Source organism: Dendropsophus ebraccatus, chromosome 8, assembly GCF_027789765.1.
Source record: "Dendropsophus ebraccatus isolate aDenEbr1 chromosome 8, aDenEbr1.pat, whole genome shotgun sequence".
Lineage (NCBI taxonomy): Eukaryota > Metazoa > Chordata > Amphibia > Anura > Hylidae > Dendropsophus > Dendropsophus ebraccatus.
In genome coordinates, this window is record NC_091461.1 from 23,577,108 (window position 1) to 23,594,743 (window position 17,636).

At 42.8% G+C, this 17,636-nt stretch overlaps 1 protein-coding gene across 4 annotated transcripts in view; it reads right to left on the reverse strand.

Annotated features, from left to right (window-relative positions):
• Positions 1-3,058: 3,058 nt before the first annotated feature.
• The window catches only part of ADAM12 (ADAM metallopeptidase domain 12), a 395,681-nt gene continuing 381,103 nt past the window's right edge, over positions 3,059-17,636 (reverse strand). For 3 of the 4 annotated variants that reach the window (XM_069980034.1, XM_069980038.1, XM_069980037.1), the window contains 2 exons: positions 14,488-14,618; positions 3,059-3,927 (listed from right to left, as the gene is read on the reverse strand). In XM_069980034.1, the coding sequence (XP_069836135.1) occupies positions 3,870-3,927; positions 14,488-14,618 (189 nt within the window). In that variant the 3' untranslated portion in view covers positions 3,059-3,869. The remainder of the gene's footprint in view (positions 3,928-14,487; positions 14,619-17,636) is intronic. The other variant, XM_069980036.1, reaches the window with a different exon arrangement.

Consider the following 17,636-nt stretch of genomic DNA (forward strand, 5'->3'; position numbering starts at 1 on the left):
TCTGACAGATTATCTGCCAAAGATTTGAAGCCAAAGCCAGGAACAGACCATAAATAGAGATCAGGTCATAAAGGAAAGCCTGTGATTTCTCCTCTTTTCAAATCCATTCCTGGCTTTGGCTTCAGATTTTTGGCAGATAATCTGTCAGATAATCTTTCTGTGTAAATGGACCCTAATGCTACATTTACACGGAGCGATAATTCGCCCGATCGTACGATTAACGATTTCGAAGTAACAATTTTTTTTATAACGATCAGCGTTTAGATGGAACGATATATCGTACAGAAAATTCGTTTTGCGATCGCTTAAGCCTATCTCGCACATAGGTAAAATCAGTGAACGACTGTTTACACGGAACGATCTGTGAATTTTTTGCGAACGATCAACGCAGATTTATTAACATGTTCAAAGATCATCGCTTGATCGTTTGCTGCGTTTACACGGAACAATTATCGCTCAATGCGATCGTTATCGCGAAAATTCGCCCGATAATCGTTCCGTGTAAACGTAGCATAATGCTGATATCTGCTATAAAGATTTAAAGGTATTTCCAGGACTTTATTATGGATGACATAACATTAGGATAGGCTAAGATCCCAGCAACCCCACATTCAGCTGATTGAAGGTGGACCCCACGTATTGGCAAGCAATGTGGCCCCTTCTTTACTAAGCACTGTGCCATTTGAAGAAGCTGTCCCTGGCTATATGTAGAGCCCACATATAGCTCACTTTAATAGGACTGAACTTTGGTAAGCTGCAGTACCGGGCACAACCACTACAAAATTTATAGCACTGCACTTCAATTAGCTGATCGTCTGGGTTGCTAAATGTTGAATCCCACCAATTTAATACGGATAGTGTAAGGATAGTGTATTCTCCCCAGTCTGACACAGTGCTCTCTGCTGCCACCTCTGTCCATGACAGGAACTGTCCAGAGCAGCAGCAAATCTCCATAGACAACATCTCCTGCTCCAGACAGTCCCTGACATGGACAAAGGTGGCAGCAGAGAACACTGTGCCAGACTGGAAATAATATACTACTTCCTGCAGGACATACAGCAGCTGGAAGACTGGAGTTTTTGTTTTAACTAGAAGTAAATTACAGAGTACCCCTTTAGGTCCTTAGTCCCCAAAAGATTTGCTTCTTAAAAAGAATCTGATTTGGGATTGTTCATCAGACTGCATGAACAGAGGCACTACAGAGTCTGCCTTTGGATTAAAAAAAATTCTAGTAGACAGATGACAACATAAATAAATAAATCCCAAAGCAGGGCAACTGCTTGTTTGGTGTATAGGCTGCTATCTGTAGCCACCACTAGGGGGAGCATACCGTATACAGATTTATACAGCTCATAGGTTGTTAGCTTCCCTTAGGTTACTGCATACAGCCAGTAATGGGTCTAACTCTGGATATAACTGTAGCCCAGTTACTAAAATTGGTGTGCAAGTTTTATTTTATCTTCCATGTCTCAGTCATTCTGTTTTTTCCCCAGTCATACGGGTATTCTGAAGAATAGAAGGGGATATATGCTGAAACAAATCCTCCATAACCTTCATAATCTGCAGGTACTCCCTGTGCATCCCCCATACTCGCCCCCAGAATACCACCAGTGGAGCATGGTTCCCTTGCAGTGTCGTTGTCCTGTATACAATAGGTGCCATAGCAGTATATGGGCATATTAATATTTTGTGCATTATAGATGTAAAAGACAGCAAAATAATTCACATTTATTTCAAGAGAAGAGACTGGATCTTAGATGAAATTGATGCTTGTAAGGCGTTTCAGCGACAGCTGCCACCTGGATGTCTTTGCTGAAGTTTTATTATTTACATATGTACCTGGTGCATTATGCTAACCGCATACAATTACAAGCTAAGATCCCGCTAAGTGAAGGTACGAGGATCAAAGTCAAATTTGACAACCGTGCTTAGGATTAGATGAGATTTGACATCCAGGTGGCACATCCAGCTCTTACACTGCCTGCACTTATTTCTATACAAGTCTCCTTGAGTTTTGTTCTGAGCATTGTGTGATATTAGCACCATGGGGGGCATCCCCTGATGCATTGTGTGCCCATGTTAACCACTGTAAACATTATCTCCAATTTAATAGGTATAACGTCTACTGACTTAGTATTATTGGTGTCATATGTAAACCTAGATATACAGTAACCCATGTATATAGCACCTTTGTTTGTCATAGTTTGGCCATTGTAAACCATCACATGGACAGCAGGCTTATTTAATGCACAGCTCATCTAAGGGCCATTTGCAATCTTTTTTGAAAAAAATCAACTTTGCAAATTTTTTACCATTATGGGAATACAGCTCCTATGTGGATGTATGGGTCTCCATGACTACAGACTACAAATAAATCCTGCACGTAGTCTGATCCTGCAGTCATGTTTTTTTTTTTGGTTTTTTTTTTCTAGAGGGAACTAAGTTTATGTGTAGTCTGTCACCATTTAGACAAATACATATCAGAAAACCTGAATCTGATGATGGGACTGTGACTTTCTTTAGCCTTGAAGAAGTGCTCCTGTTTTCTAGGTGGTCTAATTCCATACCTGCTTTTTTTAGGGAACTGGATCTCCTAGAAAGCAGAACTCCCTTTTCTTACCGTAGACTTGCACACCTCTAATAGGGATGCATAGGAACTATATGAGATAGAATATTGCCAATGAAGACTCAATTTTTTAAAAATCTTATTATGGATGCATTTGGTTATTAAATTAATAGTTATACAACTTCTTAAAGGAACCCTATCCTGCTGATAGATTTTAATAGGGAGCGTAAAGGGAGGTTGCATGCACCTTTATTATGTCTGTGTGCGGCTATAATATTGAGAAACTTTTGTAAATATGTAAATGAGGGAGTTTAGTGCCCTGGGGGCGGTCCTTTAGCCCTCATTGCCCGCTATCTCCTGCACACTACTATTATGAACAGCAGCCTAGAGTGACGACACTGCAGACCACCAGCTGAATATTCATCAGTATTCTTAAAGATCAGTGCAATGGGGGCTAAAGGACCACCCCCAGGGCACCAAATGGTGCCTCATTTACATATTAACAAAAGTTCAAATTACTTAATAACGCCAGAGTGTCCACACATAAATAAATGCAGCACCTCTATACCCTGACCTCTTAGGATTGCCTAATACTTGCTGAGAGATTCCCGTTAAAGCAAAGCTCCCCATTATTAGGAAGGGGTGGTTATACGAAGGTTGACATTCACTGTCAGGCTGGATATACTCCCAATACCAAATAAACCTCCGCCATTGGTCAGTGCAGATTTTGCAGGTACATTCACTGCCGTAGCACCATACCAGCTTATAGAACGTATAGCTCCACAGCTGGCCTTATAGTATATTCAATAGACTTACAGAGCGTTGATATATCGTAACATACAGCAATATACATGTCTCTACCAAATGCTTTATTGACTAAATGCTGGCTGTAAATAGATGCTAAAAAAAGAGTGCAGATTTTACAGATAAAACCTCCAGTTATGAGTGTGCTTATTGATGCATACGTGTGGACGGAGACCTCCTTCCATACAGTATACTAGAAAATCGTATGATACTTCAAGTGTATTAGACGTTATAAAAATATTTCCCTTCTTTGGAAAGTCATCTTTGGTTAAATATACCTAGCGCAATGCACTGCACTGTACTAAATATTCCACATAAATTAATAATTTACAAGTACCTGAGCAAGTACATACAGCATAGCACCAAGGGCGACAGCTCAGTCCTTTGTAGTATACGTCTTTTACAGTTTTTAGGAAATTAATAAAGTTCGGTCGACTCAGTAAACAGACTCCAACCGGTGTCGGAGCGTAGTGCAAACGTCACATGGGGCCGCAGCTCCTCACTTCAGATGGGCAGGCTTGAAGATGGGTCGATGGGGCGGCACCTTTGGAGCGACTCTGAAACCAAACAGAACAGTCCATTATATGGGGCAATAAGTCACCCATATAGCTTACAGATGTATGCTATAATACACAGGCTCTATACAAGCAAGATATTACAGACAGGCCTTAAACTAGGGATGGGGAACCAATGGCCCTCCAGTCGTTGGAAAACTATAATTCTCATCCTGAAACCAAAACTTTGGCTTTGGATGTCCCGGCGTGATAGGAATTGTTTTGCAATAGTTGGAGGGCTGAAGGTTCTCCATCCCGGCTCTATGCAAAGTATTTACCTTCATAGACTAGCTCACGTTTTTTAACAAAAAATGAATGCAAAATTATTCACCCCCTTCAAGTCTGTATTTAGTAGAAGAGGCAGAGTATATGGACGGCACATAGAGTTGTAGTGTTGGGGGCCCTCCAGCATCCATCCTCCTCAACTTTCACTCGTTTAGGGAAATGCCACCAATAACTATTATACCTTATCTGCAGAAATGAAGAAGAGTGTAAGATCTGGTGGAGCCAACTTCTGGGACCCCCAGTGATCTTGAGAACAGAGGTCTCAAGTCTCCTTTAAAAATGTAGTGGTTGCCACTAGATATGAGCACAACTGGAGCATCCTCATGTCTAATCGTTCAGCATTTGATTACTGGTGCCTAAAGAAGTTGGATTCAGTCCTAGGGAGTCCTGGAAAACATGGATATAGCCTCAGGCCATAGGCCATATTTTCCAGTACTTGCTAGGGCTGCATCCAGCTTCTTCAGCCACCGGTAATCAAATGACGAGCGATCTGGCTCACACATACTCCAGTTGCATTCATCTCTAGTGGTCATATGTTAGCACAGTTATTCAATTTTTTTTTTATGAGACAGCAAAATTTTGTACTTCTGTATTCTAGTCTTCTGTAGACCATGTTCACACAACGTATGTTTAGCATAAATCACTGTTGTACTTGAATTAGTGAAATCCCGGCCGTAGCGTATACACATACTATACACTCCGGCTGGGACTCCATCTGAGCGCACGAAAAACTGACATGTCAGTTTTCTGCGGCCACTATTCATTGAATAGCTGCAGCAGAGACATGTCGGTTCACACAAGACACACGCTCCATCGTGTCCCGCATCCATTTTGTCTTGCATTGTGCCCGCATCCGAATTGACGAGAAATCAAGATGATCCGGCCAGTACTGCAGTACCGGTCGGGATGATCTTCAGTAACACTGGCCGTTCTGTGACCTAGCCAGGAACATGGCCTTAGGTTGTATGGCGTATTCCAGCTTGGGCCCATTCACTTAAATGGAACCGATAACCTGTGCACACATTTGGAGCTATTTATGGAAGAAGGCAGCCATGTTTTTCTAAGTTAAAGTAACATAAAACATAGAAAAATCACATGCATACTTCTCTCCCACTGTTCTGGGATTCCCCTTCCTTGTTCTGTTAAATTCAAAGAAGAACAATGTACCAGAGATGACAGAGCAAAATCCTTCCCATTAAGGGAAGGTTCACACCCATCTGTATCTGAAAAAGAAGATATGTAGTAAGAGACTGGTGCACAAGGAGTTGTGTAAAACAATGCTGGCCGTCTATCATCTCCCCGAAAGACATTGCTTGGAGTGTTTTGTACCCTGCTGTAGGATGCAGCGGGATCGGAGATGCCCGGTCAGTGGTAGCTCTGGTATATTACAGACATAAGGTAAATGCTGCACAGTTGTTGCCTTTTCGGGCACAGTCGTTGTACCGTCACAGCGACGTTGTCATTGTTGTCAGCAGATCTGAACATGGTGGAGTTTCATCTGGTCTGAGTTGTGTTAGGAAAGATCGAGGGGGTGATTTACCATCTGGAAATATTAGCCGTTATGCTGCTGATGAGGAGATTATGAGGCCATAATAAGAATTTACATGCTGTATCAAGCTTTATTGGTAAATAACTTCCCCGTCCTTCTGGTTATGAAAATTAGTGAACCGATATCTCTGCAAATGATGGAAAATAATGTCCATTATCATCTTTACCATTGTCGTGGCCATTTTCAGAATGTATTTCCGACTCCGTGCGGAGATTTGCTCCTCTAATTCTAGAGCTCACGTTTAGTGGGAGACACTTTAAGGTCACGTGATCTCATCAGAACTGTTGGCACCGTTTTTTGTTTTTTTTTATTGTAGTTGTTTTTATTACATTTTCAACCAAAGAAAGTAAAATACTGTCAGAGTACAATAAAGATGGTGAACTATTGAACTAAGCCTCCTGACCTGGGTCTGGAACCATAACATAGGGAGGGGTCCCCAAATGGAGGACAAACAGTGATAGAAAACAGAATAAGGTTTTGTTCACACACAAAATTTTGGGCCATATGAGTGCTAAAAAACAGCTGGAAATACAACTGCAATTTTCAGCCATTTTTCAATTATGCTTGCTGGGTCTATTAAGTGAATGAGTCTATCATATCTTAACAGGGGGAACAACCACAACCCCAAAAACAGGCTGAGCACTAGCCAGGGATAGCATGTTACATAGAGTAATACTAGTCTATATTTTCAGGGGATGTCTTATTTTTGGGGAAACAGGCTAGTTATCCTGTATGCTAGGGATAAGTTCTAATCTTGAGATAACATGTTTCAAAGTGTAAAATCTGCTAATTTTTGGCAAGAAGCATGCTTATTCCATGGATATTGTCTTGAAAACTGTAAAGTGCTGCAGGTGTATTACGTTGATCCATAGATCACATTGGCAGCTACTCCGCCAAGTGTGAACATGGCTGAAGTTCCTCCATTCTGACGCAGTTCAGCAGTTCGCCCATCCAGAAAATGTGAAGCGCCTCGTGTATTTCCGGTTCGCCACACATCGGCTCACTCCTTTACCGCTTTGCAAACAGCCTTTTCTGTACATGTTATTTTTTTTTATTTTTATCGGAAAGATAATGAATTTTTCTCTTGTCTTTAATTCATTGTAGGTGTAGTAGTGCAGCGGTGGGAATGCTGTTTGTATTGCTGAATAAACAGCCTCCACAGTGCAAAGACCACACAGTGTAATAAATCTAACAGCCCGGGGATCCTCATAAAGCAATGAATCTGAACTGGGTTGCAGTCTTTTAAGTTTGTTTGTTCCCTCTGATGTAGCTCGTGAACACAGAGCACTTGTGCATGGAGAAGGACAGTAATGAATGGACTGGGAGAGCGGGGCTTCTCTGACCAGAAGGAAAGCGCCTTCTATCTTCTCTTCCGTCATTACCGCAGCCGCTTTTAATGGTGATGAATAGAGCTCATCATATATATATATACTTGTATATGGCAAATCTACTTAATCGCATGCACATATGTGGCCATTATCAAGGCACACTGGATGGTCTGACTCATGGCTGTTCTCAAGGGCAACAGTACCATAATGGTAGACAATACGGCTGCTATGGAGCCTTTGGAGAGATACTGACACCCTTCAGGGTGTTGAGAACCTGTGTAGGGGCATAGACTTAGATCTTCACAGTTCTTAGGCCTCTTTAGCAATACCACTACTAAAGATATATATATATATATATATATATATATATATATACTAGAAAATGTACCCGACGCTGCCCGGGTATAAAGTGTCAGTGTGTTAATTAGATTTGTTCTAAGGTGCCCAGGAGGCCAAGCTAAAGGTATTGTTTCATCTGAGTTAATCAGTGGAATTAGTGTATACCTGTAGTGCATAGTTGGAGGGGTTCTGTATACCCACAATGTATAGTTTTTAGGGGTCTCGCATATCTGTAGTGCATAGTTGGGGGGGCTGTATACCTATAGTGTATAGTTGAGGGAGGTCCTGTATACCTGCAGTGTACAGTTGGTGAAGGTCCTGTATACCTATACTGTATAGTTCGGGGGTCCTGTATACCTGTAGTATATAGTTGGTGCTGTATACCTGTAATGTATAGTTGGTGAAGGTCTTGTATACCTGTAGTTTATAGTTTGAGGGTCCTGGATACCTGTAGTGTATAATTGGTGGAGGTCTTGTATACCTGTAGTATATAGTTCGGGGGTCCTGTATACCTGTAGTAAATAGTTTGAGGGTCCTGTATAACTATAGTATAGAGTTGGTGGAGGTCCTGTATACCTGTAGTGTATAGTTTGGGGTCCGATATACCTGTAGTATATAGCTGGTAGAGTTCCTGTATACCTATAGTATATTTGGGGTCCTGTATACTTGTAGTATAGAGTTGGTGAAGGTGCTGTATACCTGTATTATAGAGTTGGTGTAGGTCCTGTATACCTGTAGTGTATAGTTTTGGGGTCCTGTATACCTGAAGTATATAGTTGGTGGAGGTCCTGTATACCTGTAGTGTAAAGTTTGGGGTCCTGTATACCTGTAGTGTAAAGTTTGGGGTCCTGTATACCTGTAGTATATAGTTTTGTGGAGGTCCCGTGCACTTGTAGTATATAGTTTTGGGGTCCTGTATACCTGTAGTGTCCTGTATACCTGCAGGGTTGTATTTACCCGTATGGCAGTGTTATTCAGTCACAGAGTGTCGGTATTGGTCATGTCTGGTATGGGGGTGTTATCCAGTCACAGTATGGCGGTATTGGTCAGGTCTGGTGTGGCGGTGTTATCCAGTCACGGTATGGTGGTATTGGTCAGGTCTGGTATAGCAGTGTTATCCAGTCACAGTATGGCAGTATCGGTCAGGTCTGATATGATGGTGTTATCCAGTCACAGTATGGTGGTATTGGTCAGGACTGGTGTGGCGGTGTTACCCAGTCACAGTTTGCCGGTATTGGTCAGGTCTGGTATGGCAGTGTTATCCAGTCACAGTATGGCGGTATTGGTCAGGTCTTATATGACAGTGTTATCCAGTCACAGTATGGCGGTATTGGTCAGGTCTGGTGTGGCAGTGTTATCCAGTCACAGTATGGTGGTATTGGTCAGGTCTGGTGTGGCAGTGTTATCCAGTCACAGTATGGCGGTATTGGTCAGGTCTGGTGTGGCAGTGTTATCCAGTCACAGTATGGCGGTATTGGTCAGGTCTGGTGTGGCAGTGTTATCCAGTCACAGTATGGCGGTATTGGTCAGGTCTGGTGTGGCGGTGTTATCCAGTCACAGTATGGCGGTAATGGTCAGGTCTGGCAGTGTTATCCAGTCACAGTATGGCGGTATTGGTCAGGTCTGGTATGACAGTGTTATCCAGCACAGTATGGCGGTATTGGTCAGGTCTGGTGTAGCAGTGTTACCCAGTCACAGTTTGGTATATCTGTTGTGCCCTGTATATACATGTACTGTATGGATGGAGTAGGGGGTCCTGTATATACATGTACTGTATAGATGGAGTAGGGGGTCCTGTATATACATGTTCTGTATAGATGGAGTAGGGGGTCCTGTATATACATGTTCTGTATAGATGGAGTAGGGGGCCCTGTATATACATGTGCTGTATAGATGGAGTAGGGGGTCCTGTATATACATGTTCTGTATAGATGGAGTAGGGGGCCCTGTATATACATGTGCTGTATAGATGGAGTAGGGGGTCCTGTATATACATGTACTGTATAGATGGAGTAGGGGGCCCTGTATATACATGTACTGTATGGATGGAGTAGGGGGTCCTGTATATATATGTACTGTATAGATGGAGTAGGGGGTCCTGTATATACATGTACTGTATAGATGGAGTAGGGGGTCCTGTATATACATGTACTGTATAGATGGAGTAGGGGGTCCTGTATATACATGTACTGTATAGTTGGAGTAGGGGGCCCTGTATATACATGTACTGTATAGATGGAGTAGGGGGTCCTGTATATACATGTACTGCATAGATGGAGTAGGGGGTCCTGTATATACATGTCCTGTATAGATGGAGTAGGGGGTCCTGTATATACATGTAGTGTATAGATGGAGTAGGGGGTCCTGTATATACATATACTGTATAGATGGAGTAGGGGGTCTACCAGTTATTACTGTGGATGTTGTGAGGCAGCTTCCCTAGCAACCATTGCTCCCTGTGAAAATGAAAGCAGTAATCCTATTGGTTGCTAAGGCTCCAACTGCCATGTCTGCTGCAGCTAATTATATCACCTGTGTTTGCAGTGAGGAGATTTTCCCATTCATCTCTATGAGGCGCCTCTCTTTCCCCTCCCCCTCCCCTCCTGTACATCTGGCGGGGACGGGACCGTCGCAATAACCTTCCCGGGCACCCAATGTATCTGTGTGCCAAATTTGGGGTCAAACGGTTCAGGCGTTTGGAAGTCTATAGAGGACAGACAGACAGACAGACAGACAGAAGGACAGACAGACAGACAGACAGACAGACTTTGATTTTTATGATATAGATATATATATATGCAGTGTCCCCGAACAGAGTATTTATTTGTCACTTTATCTCTGCACCTTTATTATAGCCAGTTCTGTTCTGGAAGGCTATGGTCCACTGCAAACTGTGTGTATTGTGTCACCACTCTCAGTATTCAGGTCTGTTATTTCATTTATTTCTCATGCATATTCAGTTATCAGTGCCTAATGGTATTATGTCCCCCCCCAGTGTTCAAGTATGGTATTTCTCATGTATATTCAGTCCAATATGCCTAATGGTGTGATGATGCAAAGGCTTGATGTCACGTGATTGCCCCTGCTGCCATGGTAACTCCAATAGCCGTCCAGCTTTGGCTGGGGATACCATGTGACTTCCTGTCCTACCCCAGTCTTCTCTCCACCTTTAGGGGAGAAGGGTGTGTTGCTCTGTTGTTCCTGATTCCTGTCTTCTACCTTCAAGGAGACAGGCCGTGTGTGTGTGTGTGTCCTCTCTCCACTGTCAGGAGAGGGACATGTGTGCTCTGCTGCTCCAGCATTACCAGAGGTGCTCCGGTCCAGTCGGGACCTGGTTTCCTGTCCTCAAGTCCTTCAAGATCCTCATCTCCACTAAAGATCTGGGTGCCGTCTTCATTGACTACTTTCATCATCTCTCTCATCATCAAAAGCAAGTATTCGTCTCAACTCCATTCCGCCCAGTATCATAACCCCAGTACTATTACTATCATTATTCACTTTCCTTATTCCAAGTAACGCTACCATCACAGCCTATTGCAGCATCACCCATTACTCTGCCTTATCCAAGTCTGCCTTATTCCCGGTTGCATCCGGAGAGACTGTTGCCACTAGTTACCACCGTTTCAATAAATGCACAACTACCGTTGTTTCTGAACCCTGGCATTGGTTTAATTATTGGTGCCCTGACTAAGGGCAACAAAGAATTGCTCGGCCTCCTCATGGTCAGGTCCCCGCTGGTTAGCTGCTATCCCTCGTGCCAAAACCATGACATAACATCAGGCAAGCGGCTACCCGGGTTGCTACCCAGTACTACCACCTACTACTACTCTCAGCGGAGTGGCCCGGCGCATATATACCCCCTACCTCGCTCCCCAACTGCCACCATTTTCACGGACCCCCCCTGAGCAGAACTTCTAGAGTTGGGGTCAGCCCAAGGAATTAATTGCCTGTTCATCCAATCAGTGGCTGAGATGGGACAATGCCGTGACCACCGATTGGCTGTGTGGACTATCCTCATGCCGACCTTGGAAGTGTTGTGCATTGTGATCAGTGAAATTTAGTGACAGGGAAGCAAGAAAGGTAAGTATAGATTTTATTTTTTTTACCACCTGCCTGTCCACAATTATACATAAAAACTAGAGATGAGCGAACCTGGAGCATGCTTGAGTCCATCCGAACCCGAACTTTCGGCATTTGATTAGCGGTGGCTGCTGAAGTTGGATAAAGCCCTAAGGCTATGTGGAAATCATGGATATAGTCATTAGCTGTATCCATGTTTTCCAGACAACCTTAGAGCTTTATCCAAGTTCAGCAGCCCCAGCTAATCAAATGCCGAACGTTGGGGTTCGGATCGACTCGAACCCGAACCCGGTTCGCTCATCTCTAATAAACACTCTTTATTTTTCCTTTACTATACATTTGCTAAACATTCATTCCACATATTCTTCATTCAAATCCAGAGCTGCATTCAGAATTCGCCAGGCTGATACTTGTGCGGCAGAAGTACACCTTAAGAGTTGTAATGCTTTCTCTTAAGTAACATTCAGGGATTGTTTTTTTTTTTGTTTTTTTTTTTTACATCTTGGACTTCTTTACAGTGCCTTGTGGATGATTGTGAAATCATCAGAGCATACAGACGCTGAACCAGCAGGGGTCACCACTAAAAAGGAGCTGTAGAATCTACAATGCGGCCCTTATTGGGAATGATACATTGTACCAGAATACCAGTATAAGATAAGTAATGCCATGTGTTTACAAAGTAATATATGTAGATTACAGCAAAGCTATATGTATGATATGTGGATGTGGCCTGGTGTTAGTAGGAGCAAATACTGTCCACACTATTATCCTTGTATCTTCTATCTATCTAGTTAAAAAAAGTCCTCGGCAAGAGGGTGGGTGCTAGAGGTCACACCGGGCCAAGGTGTGTACTGTATTATCAACAAAATCCACAGCACTCACAGCTGTGAGTGCTGCAGATTTTTGGGGATTCTATCTATCTATCATGTATCTATCTATCTCCCTCTCTATCTATCTCTCTATCTATCTATCTATCTATCTATCTATCTACAGTATCTATCTATCTATCTACAGTATCTATCTATCTATCTCCTATCTATCTATCTATCTATCTATCTATCTATCTATCTATCTATCTATCTATCTATCTACAGTATCTATCTATCTATCTATCTATCTATCTATCTATCTATCTATCTATCTATCTATCTATCTATCTATCTACCTACCTACCTACCTACACTACCATTCAAAAGTTTGGGGTCACATTGAAATGTCCTTATTTTTGAAGGAAAAGCACTGTACTTTTCAATGAAGATAACTTTAAACTAGTCCTAACTTTAAACCAATACACTCTATACATTGCTAATGTGGTAAATGACTATTCTAGCTGCAAATGTCTGGTTTTTGGTGCAATATCTACATAGGTGTATAGAGGCCCATTTCCAGCAACTATCACTCCAGTGTTCTAATGGTACAATGTGTTTGCTCATTGGCTCAGAAGGCTAATTGATGATTAGAAAACCCTTGTGCAATCATGTTCACACATCTGGAAACAGTCTAGCTCGTTACAGAAGCTACAAAACTGACCTTCCTTTGAGCAGATTGTGTTTCTGGAGCATCACATTTGTGGGGTCAATTAAACACTCAAAATGGCCAGAAAAAGAGAACTTTCATCTGAAACTTGACAGTCTATTCTTGTTCTTAGAAATGAAGGCTATTCCATGCGAGAAATTGCTAAGAAATTGAAGATTTCCTACAACAGTGTGTACTACTCCCTTCAGAGGACAGCACAAACAGGTTGCTGGAAGAATTCCTGATGCCATCTGGTAAGCATGGTGGAGGTAATGTGATGGTCTGGGGTTGCTTTGGTGCTGGTAAGGTGGGAGATTTGTACAGGGTAAAAGGGATTCTGAATAAGGAAGGCTATCACTCTGCAACGCCATGCCATACCCAGTGGACAGCGCTTGGTTGGAGCCAATTTCATCCTACAACAGGACAATGACCCTAAACACACCTCCAAATTGTGCAAGAACTATGTACAGCAGAAGCAGCAGCTGGTATTCTATCATAGGTAATGGAGTGGCCAGTGCAGTCACCAGATCTGAACCCCATTGAGCTGTTGTGGGAGCAGCTTGACCGTATGGTACACCAGAAGTGCCCATCCAACCAATCCAACTTGTGGGAGCTGCTTCTAGAAGCGTGGGGTGCAATTTCTCCAGCTTACCTCAACAGATTAATAGCTAGAATGCCAAAGGTGTGCAATGCTGGAATTGCTGCAAAAGGAGGATTCTTTGACGAAAGCAAAGTGTGATGTAAAAATCTATCTATCTATCTATCTATCTATCTATCTATCTATCTATCTATCTATCTATCTATCTATCTATCTATCTATCTCTCTATCTATCTATCTATCTATCTATCTATCTATCTATCTATCTATCTATCTATCTATCTATCTATCTCTCTATCTATCTATCTATCTATCTATCTATCTATCTATCTATCTATCTATCTATCTATCTATCTATCTATCTATCTATCTATCTATCTATCATCTCCTGTCTATCTTATATAAAGCTATACCTTACACCTGTGTGGATCTCTATACGTCCCTCAGTTCCTAGTATTAGTTGCTTTGTGTTGCTCGCCCCTCAGCCCTTTGTCCTTTGTCCCCCCGGTCTCCCTGTGGCGTGACATCAATTCAGTACAAATCTCTTCCTATTTTCTTTCCCTGTTACTAAACACGATTGGAGTAGGTAGTGTGAGCGGTGACATTTGGCGGCTGCCCTTTCACCTGTACACATCCACCTTCCCTGGACCGGCCGCCGTCACTGATGATATTTCAGGCTTTGTTGTAAGAGCTTCAGGCAACGACAAGTCAGAACTGTTCCTGATCCAACTCATTTCCAGTCCAGTTCCTCTGCCGCCTGCAGCGCTCAACTTTACAGAACTGAGAGGTGCACAGAATAAAACCTTATTCCTTCTTCTGCCAGACTTAACCCATGCAGTGACAGAGCGGCTGCTGTGTATATAACATACCTCACTGGAGTGATCTGAGGCACGGCTGCCTGATGTACATACACCGAGCTGGAGGCGCCATCTGACCGGGTACTCTTATTCAGGGGGTCTGCTGGCAGCGGCTTCTTCGGAGGGCTGGGTATATACGATCCCTGGAAGCAAAATTAAGTTATAGAAACCTTGTTAGAGTAAACATACTAAGAGAGCAATCAAAGTGTAACCTCCATTTACTGCAATTTTATATGGAAACACCATGAAATTCAATTGTCCTTAACTGTATCCTGGATACTTAGAGGGTGGAAACATTGGTCCAAGGGAATACAGTAACTGGGTGTCCCTATTAGAAAGATTACATCATGGTATACAGGGTCATAACTTAAAGGGAGAGCACCCACATGCCACAGTAACAAGGTATTCAAAGGGGTATTTACATGTCAGAACCCTGATAATACTTAAAGGGGTACTCCCGCAAAAAAATATTTGAAATCAAATGGTTTTAGAAAGCTTTATAGATTTGTAATTTACTTTTATTTAAAATTCTCAAGTCTTCCAGTACTTATCAGCTGCAGTATGACCTGCAGGAAGTGGTGTATTCCTTCCAGTCTGACACAGTGCTCTCTGCTGCCACCTCTGTCCATGTCAAGAACTGTCCAGAGCAGCAGCAAATCCCCATAGAAACCCTCTCCTGCTCTGCACAGTTCCTGTCACAGACAAAGGTGGCAGCAGAGAGCACGGTGTCAGACTGGAAAGAATACACCACTTCCTGCAGGGCATACAGCAGCTGATGAGTACTAGAAAGCTTGAGATTTTTAAGTGGAAGTAAATTACAAATCTATATAACTTTCTGACGCCAGTTGATTTGAATTTTGTTTCCAATTGCAAAAATTTTTTTTTCTCCAATTGCAATACAAATATGTAGGCTTACATGAAACACTCATCTGTCTGTCAATCATTCTGGAGGATGTGGGGCCTAAAGACAAGGCGGCTAGACAGGAGAGCCGGAGGAACAGGATGCTGGATCACAGTAGCAGCGGTAAGTACGTACTGCTGTGTGATATGGGAACTGACAGAATACATATATGTACAGTATTTCCGTGCTTTAAGTTTCCAAGGCTGCACAAACGTTACATGGATCATTTGTGCAGCCTGGCCGTTATTTTGCTGTATAAAGACAATGCAGACAGCCGCCGATCTCTCTAATAAGTGCTCGTCTGTGGCACCTGAGGCCGCAAAAATCTGTGTGTCTAAAAGGACCCTTACGCTGAGTGTAATTCAGATAAATGTTTGTATCTTTATTACGGCTGCAAGTCCCAGTCTAACTTTTGGTCATCAAACCTGCGGTCAGACCACAACTTGGATGCAAAAATAATTTTGTATAACACTAGGCTGAACCCAACCTTAAAGGGGTTAGAAGACCATAGTTGCTTTCTTCCAAGAACAGCGCCACTCTTGCCCTCAGTTTGAATGTGGGTTTTGCAGCTCAGTTCCATTGAAAGGAATGAAACTGAGTTGTAATACCACACACAACCTGAGGACAGGGGTGGTGCAGCTCTTGGAAAAAAGCAGCTATATATTTCTAATCCTCGATATTAAGCTGCCATCCCACACACAGTCTTTGTCCAGGTGTGGCACTGTTTTAGGAAGAAAACAGGCAGGTTTTTCCAGTGAATGTGAGTTTGTGACTAAATCTTTCTAACCTGAGCCTGAACCTCCATCTTGCGGCGGTACCATTAGCAGAACAATCAGACGGTACAGGAGGGTGTTACAGTAAATAGTCTCCAGCTCCCATTTACAGATCGGCGAGCTCATTGAGTCGAGCAGTAATGTAGCGCTGCCATTTAATGCATTGCGTGAGCCGCTCTGAACAGTTGTTTAACGTGTTCAGCTCTCCAGGCGAGCAATCAGCAAAACAGGTACCAAAACCACAAGTACAAGCAGCCGCGCAGAGACCGCGGATACTGCTGCCGGCAATCTCCATTCCTGCCATCAGGCTGGGCTTATCATTTATGTAAAAGATGGGAATTATACTGCTGAGCCAAAGAACGCAACCATTCCCCCCCCATCACAATGGCAATTGCATTGTGTAAGTGCAGAAAGTGGGATGTTCTCCTCCGTGTTATATGTGATATAATGGACCCCCTTCTGTGAAATACAAGAATATTAAAGTCATCAGGAACTTCCAGGGGTGTAAAGAAGTGTAAAGAAGCTGCAGGAGCTGAGCTCTTGCCTTATACCAGTAAATTATACATTCTGCACATTTATAGATTGGGGCTATATCCTATAAGGAACAGTGGGGCTATATCCTATAAGGAACAGTGGGGCTATATCCTATAAGGAACATTGGGGCTATATCCTATAAGGAACAGTGGGGCTATATCTTATAAGGAACAGTGGGGCTATATCCTATAAGGAACAGTGGGGCTATATCCTATAAGGAACAGTGGGGCTATATCCTATAAGGAACAGTGGGGCTATATCCTACAAAGAACAGTGGGGCTATATCCTATAAAGAACAGTGGGGCTATATCCTATAAAGAACAGTGGGGCTATATCCTATAAGGAACAGTGGGGCTATATCCTATAAGGAACAGTGGGGCTATATCCTATGAAGAACAGTGGGGCTATATCCTATAAGGAACAGTGGGGCTATATCCTATAAGGAACAGTGGGGCTATATCCTATAAGGAACATTGGGGCTATATCCTATAAGGAACAGTGGGGCTATATCTTATAAGGAACATTGGGGCTATATCCTATAAGGAACAGTGGGGCTATATCCTATAAGGAACAGTGGGGCTATATCCTATAAGGAACAGTGGGGCTATATCCTATAAAGAACAGTGGGGCTATATCCTATAAGGAACAGTGGGGCTATATCTTATAAGGAACAGTGGGGCTATATCCTATAAGGAACAGTGGGGCTATATCTTATAAGGAACAGTGGGGCTATATCCTATAAGGAACAGTGGGGCTATATCCTATAAGGAACAGTGGGGCTATATCCTATAAGGAACAGTGGGGCTATATCCTATAAAGAACAGTGGGGCTATATCCTATAAAGAACAGTGGGGCTATATCCTATAAGGAACAGTGGGGCTATATCCTATAAGGAACAGTGGGGCTATATCCTATGAAGAACAGTGGGGCTATATCCTATAAGGAACAGTGGG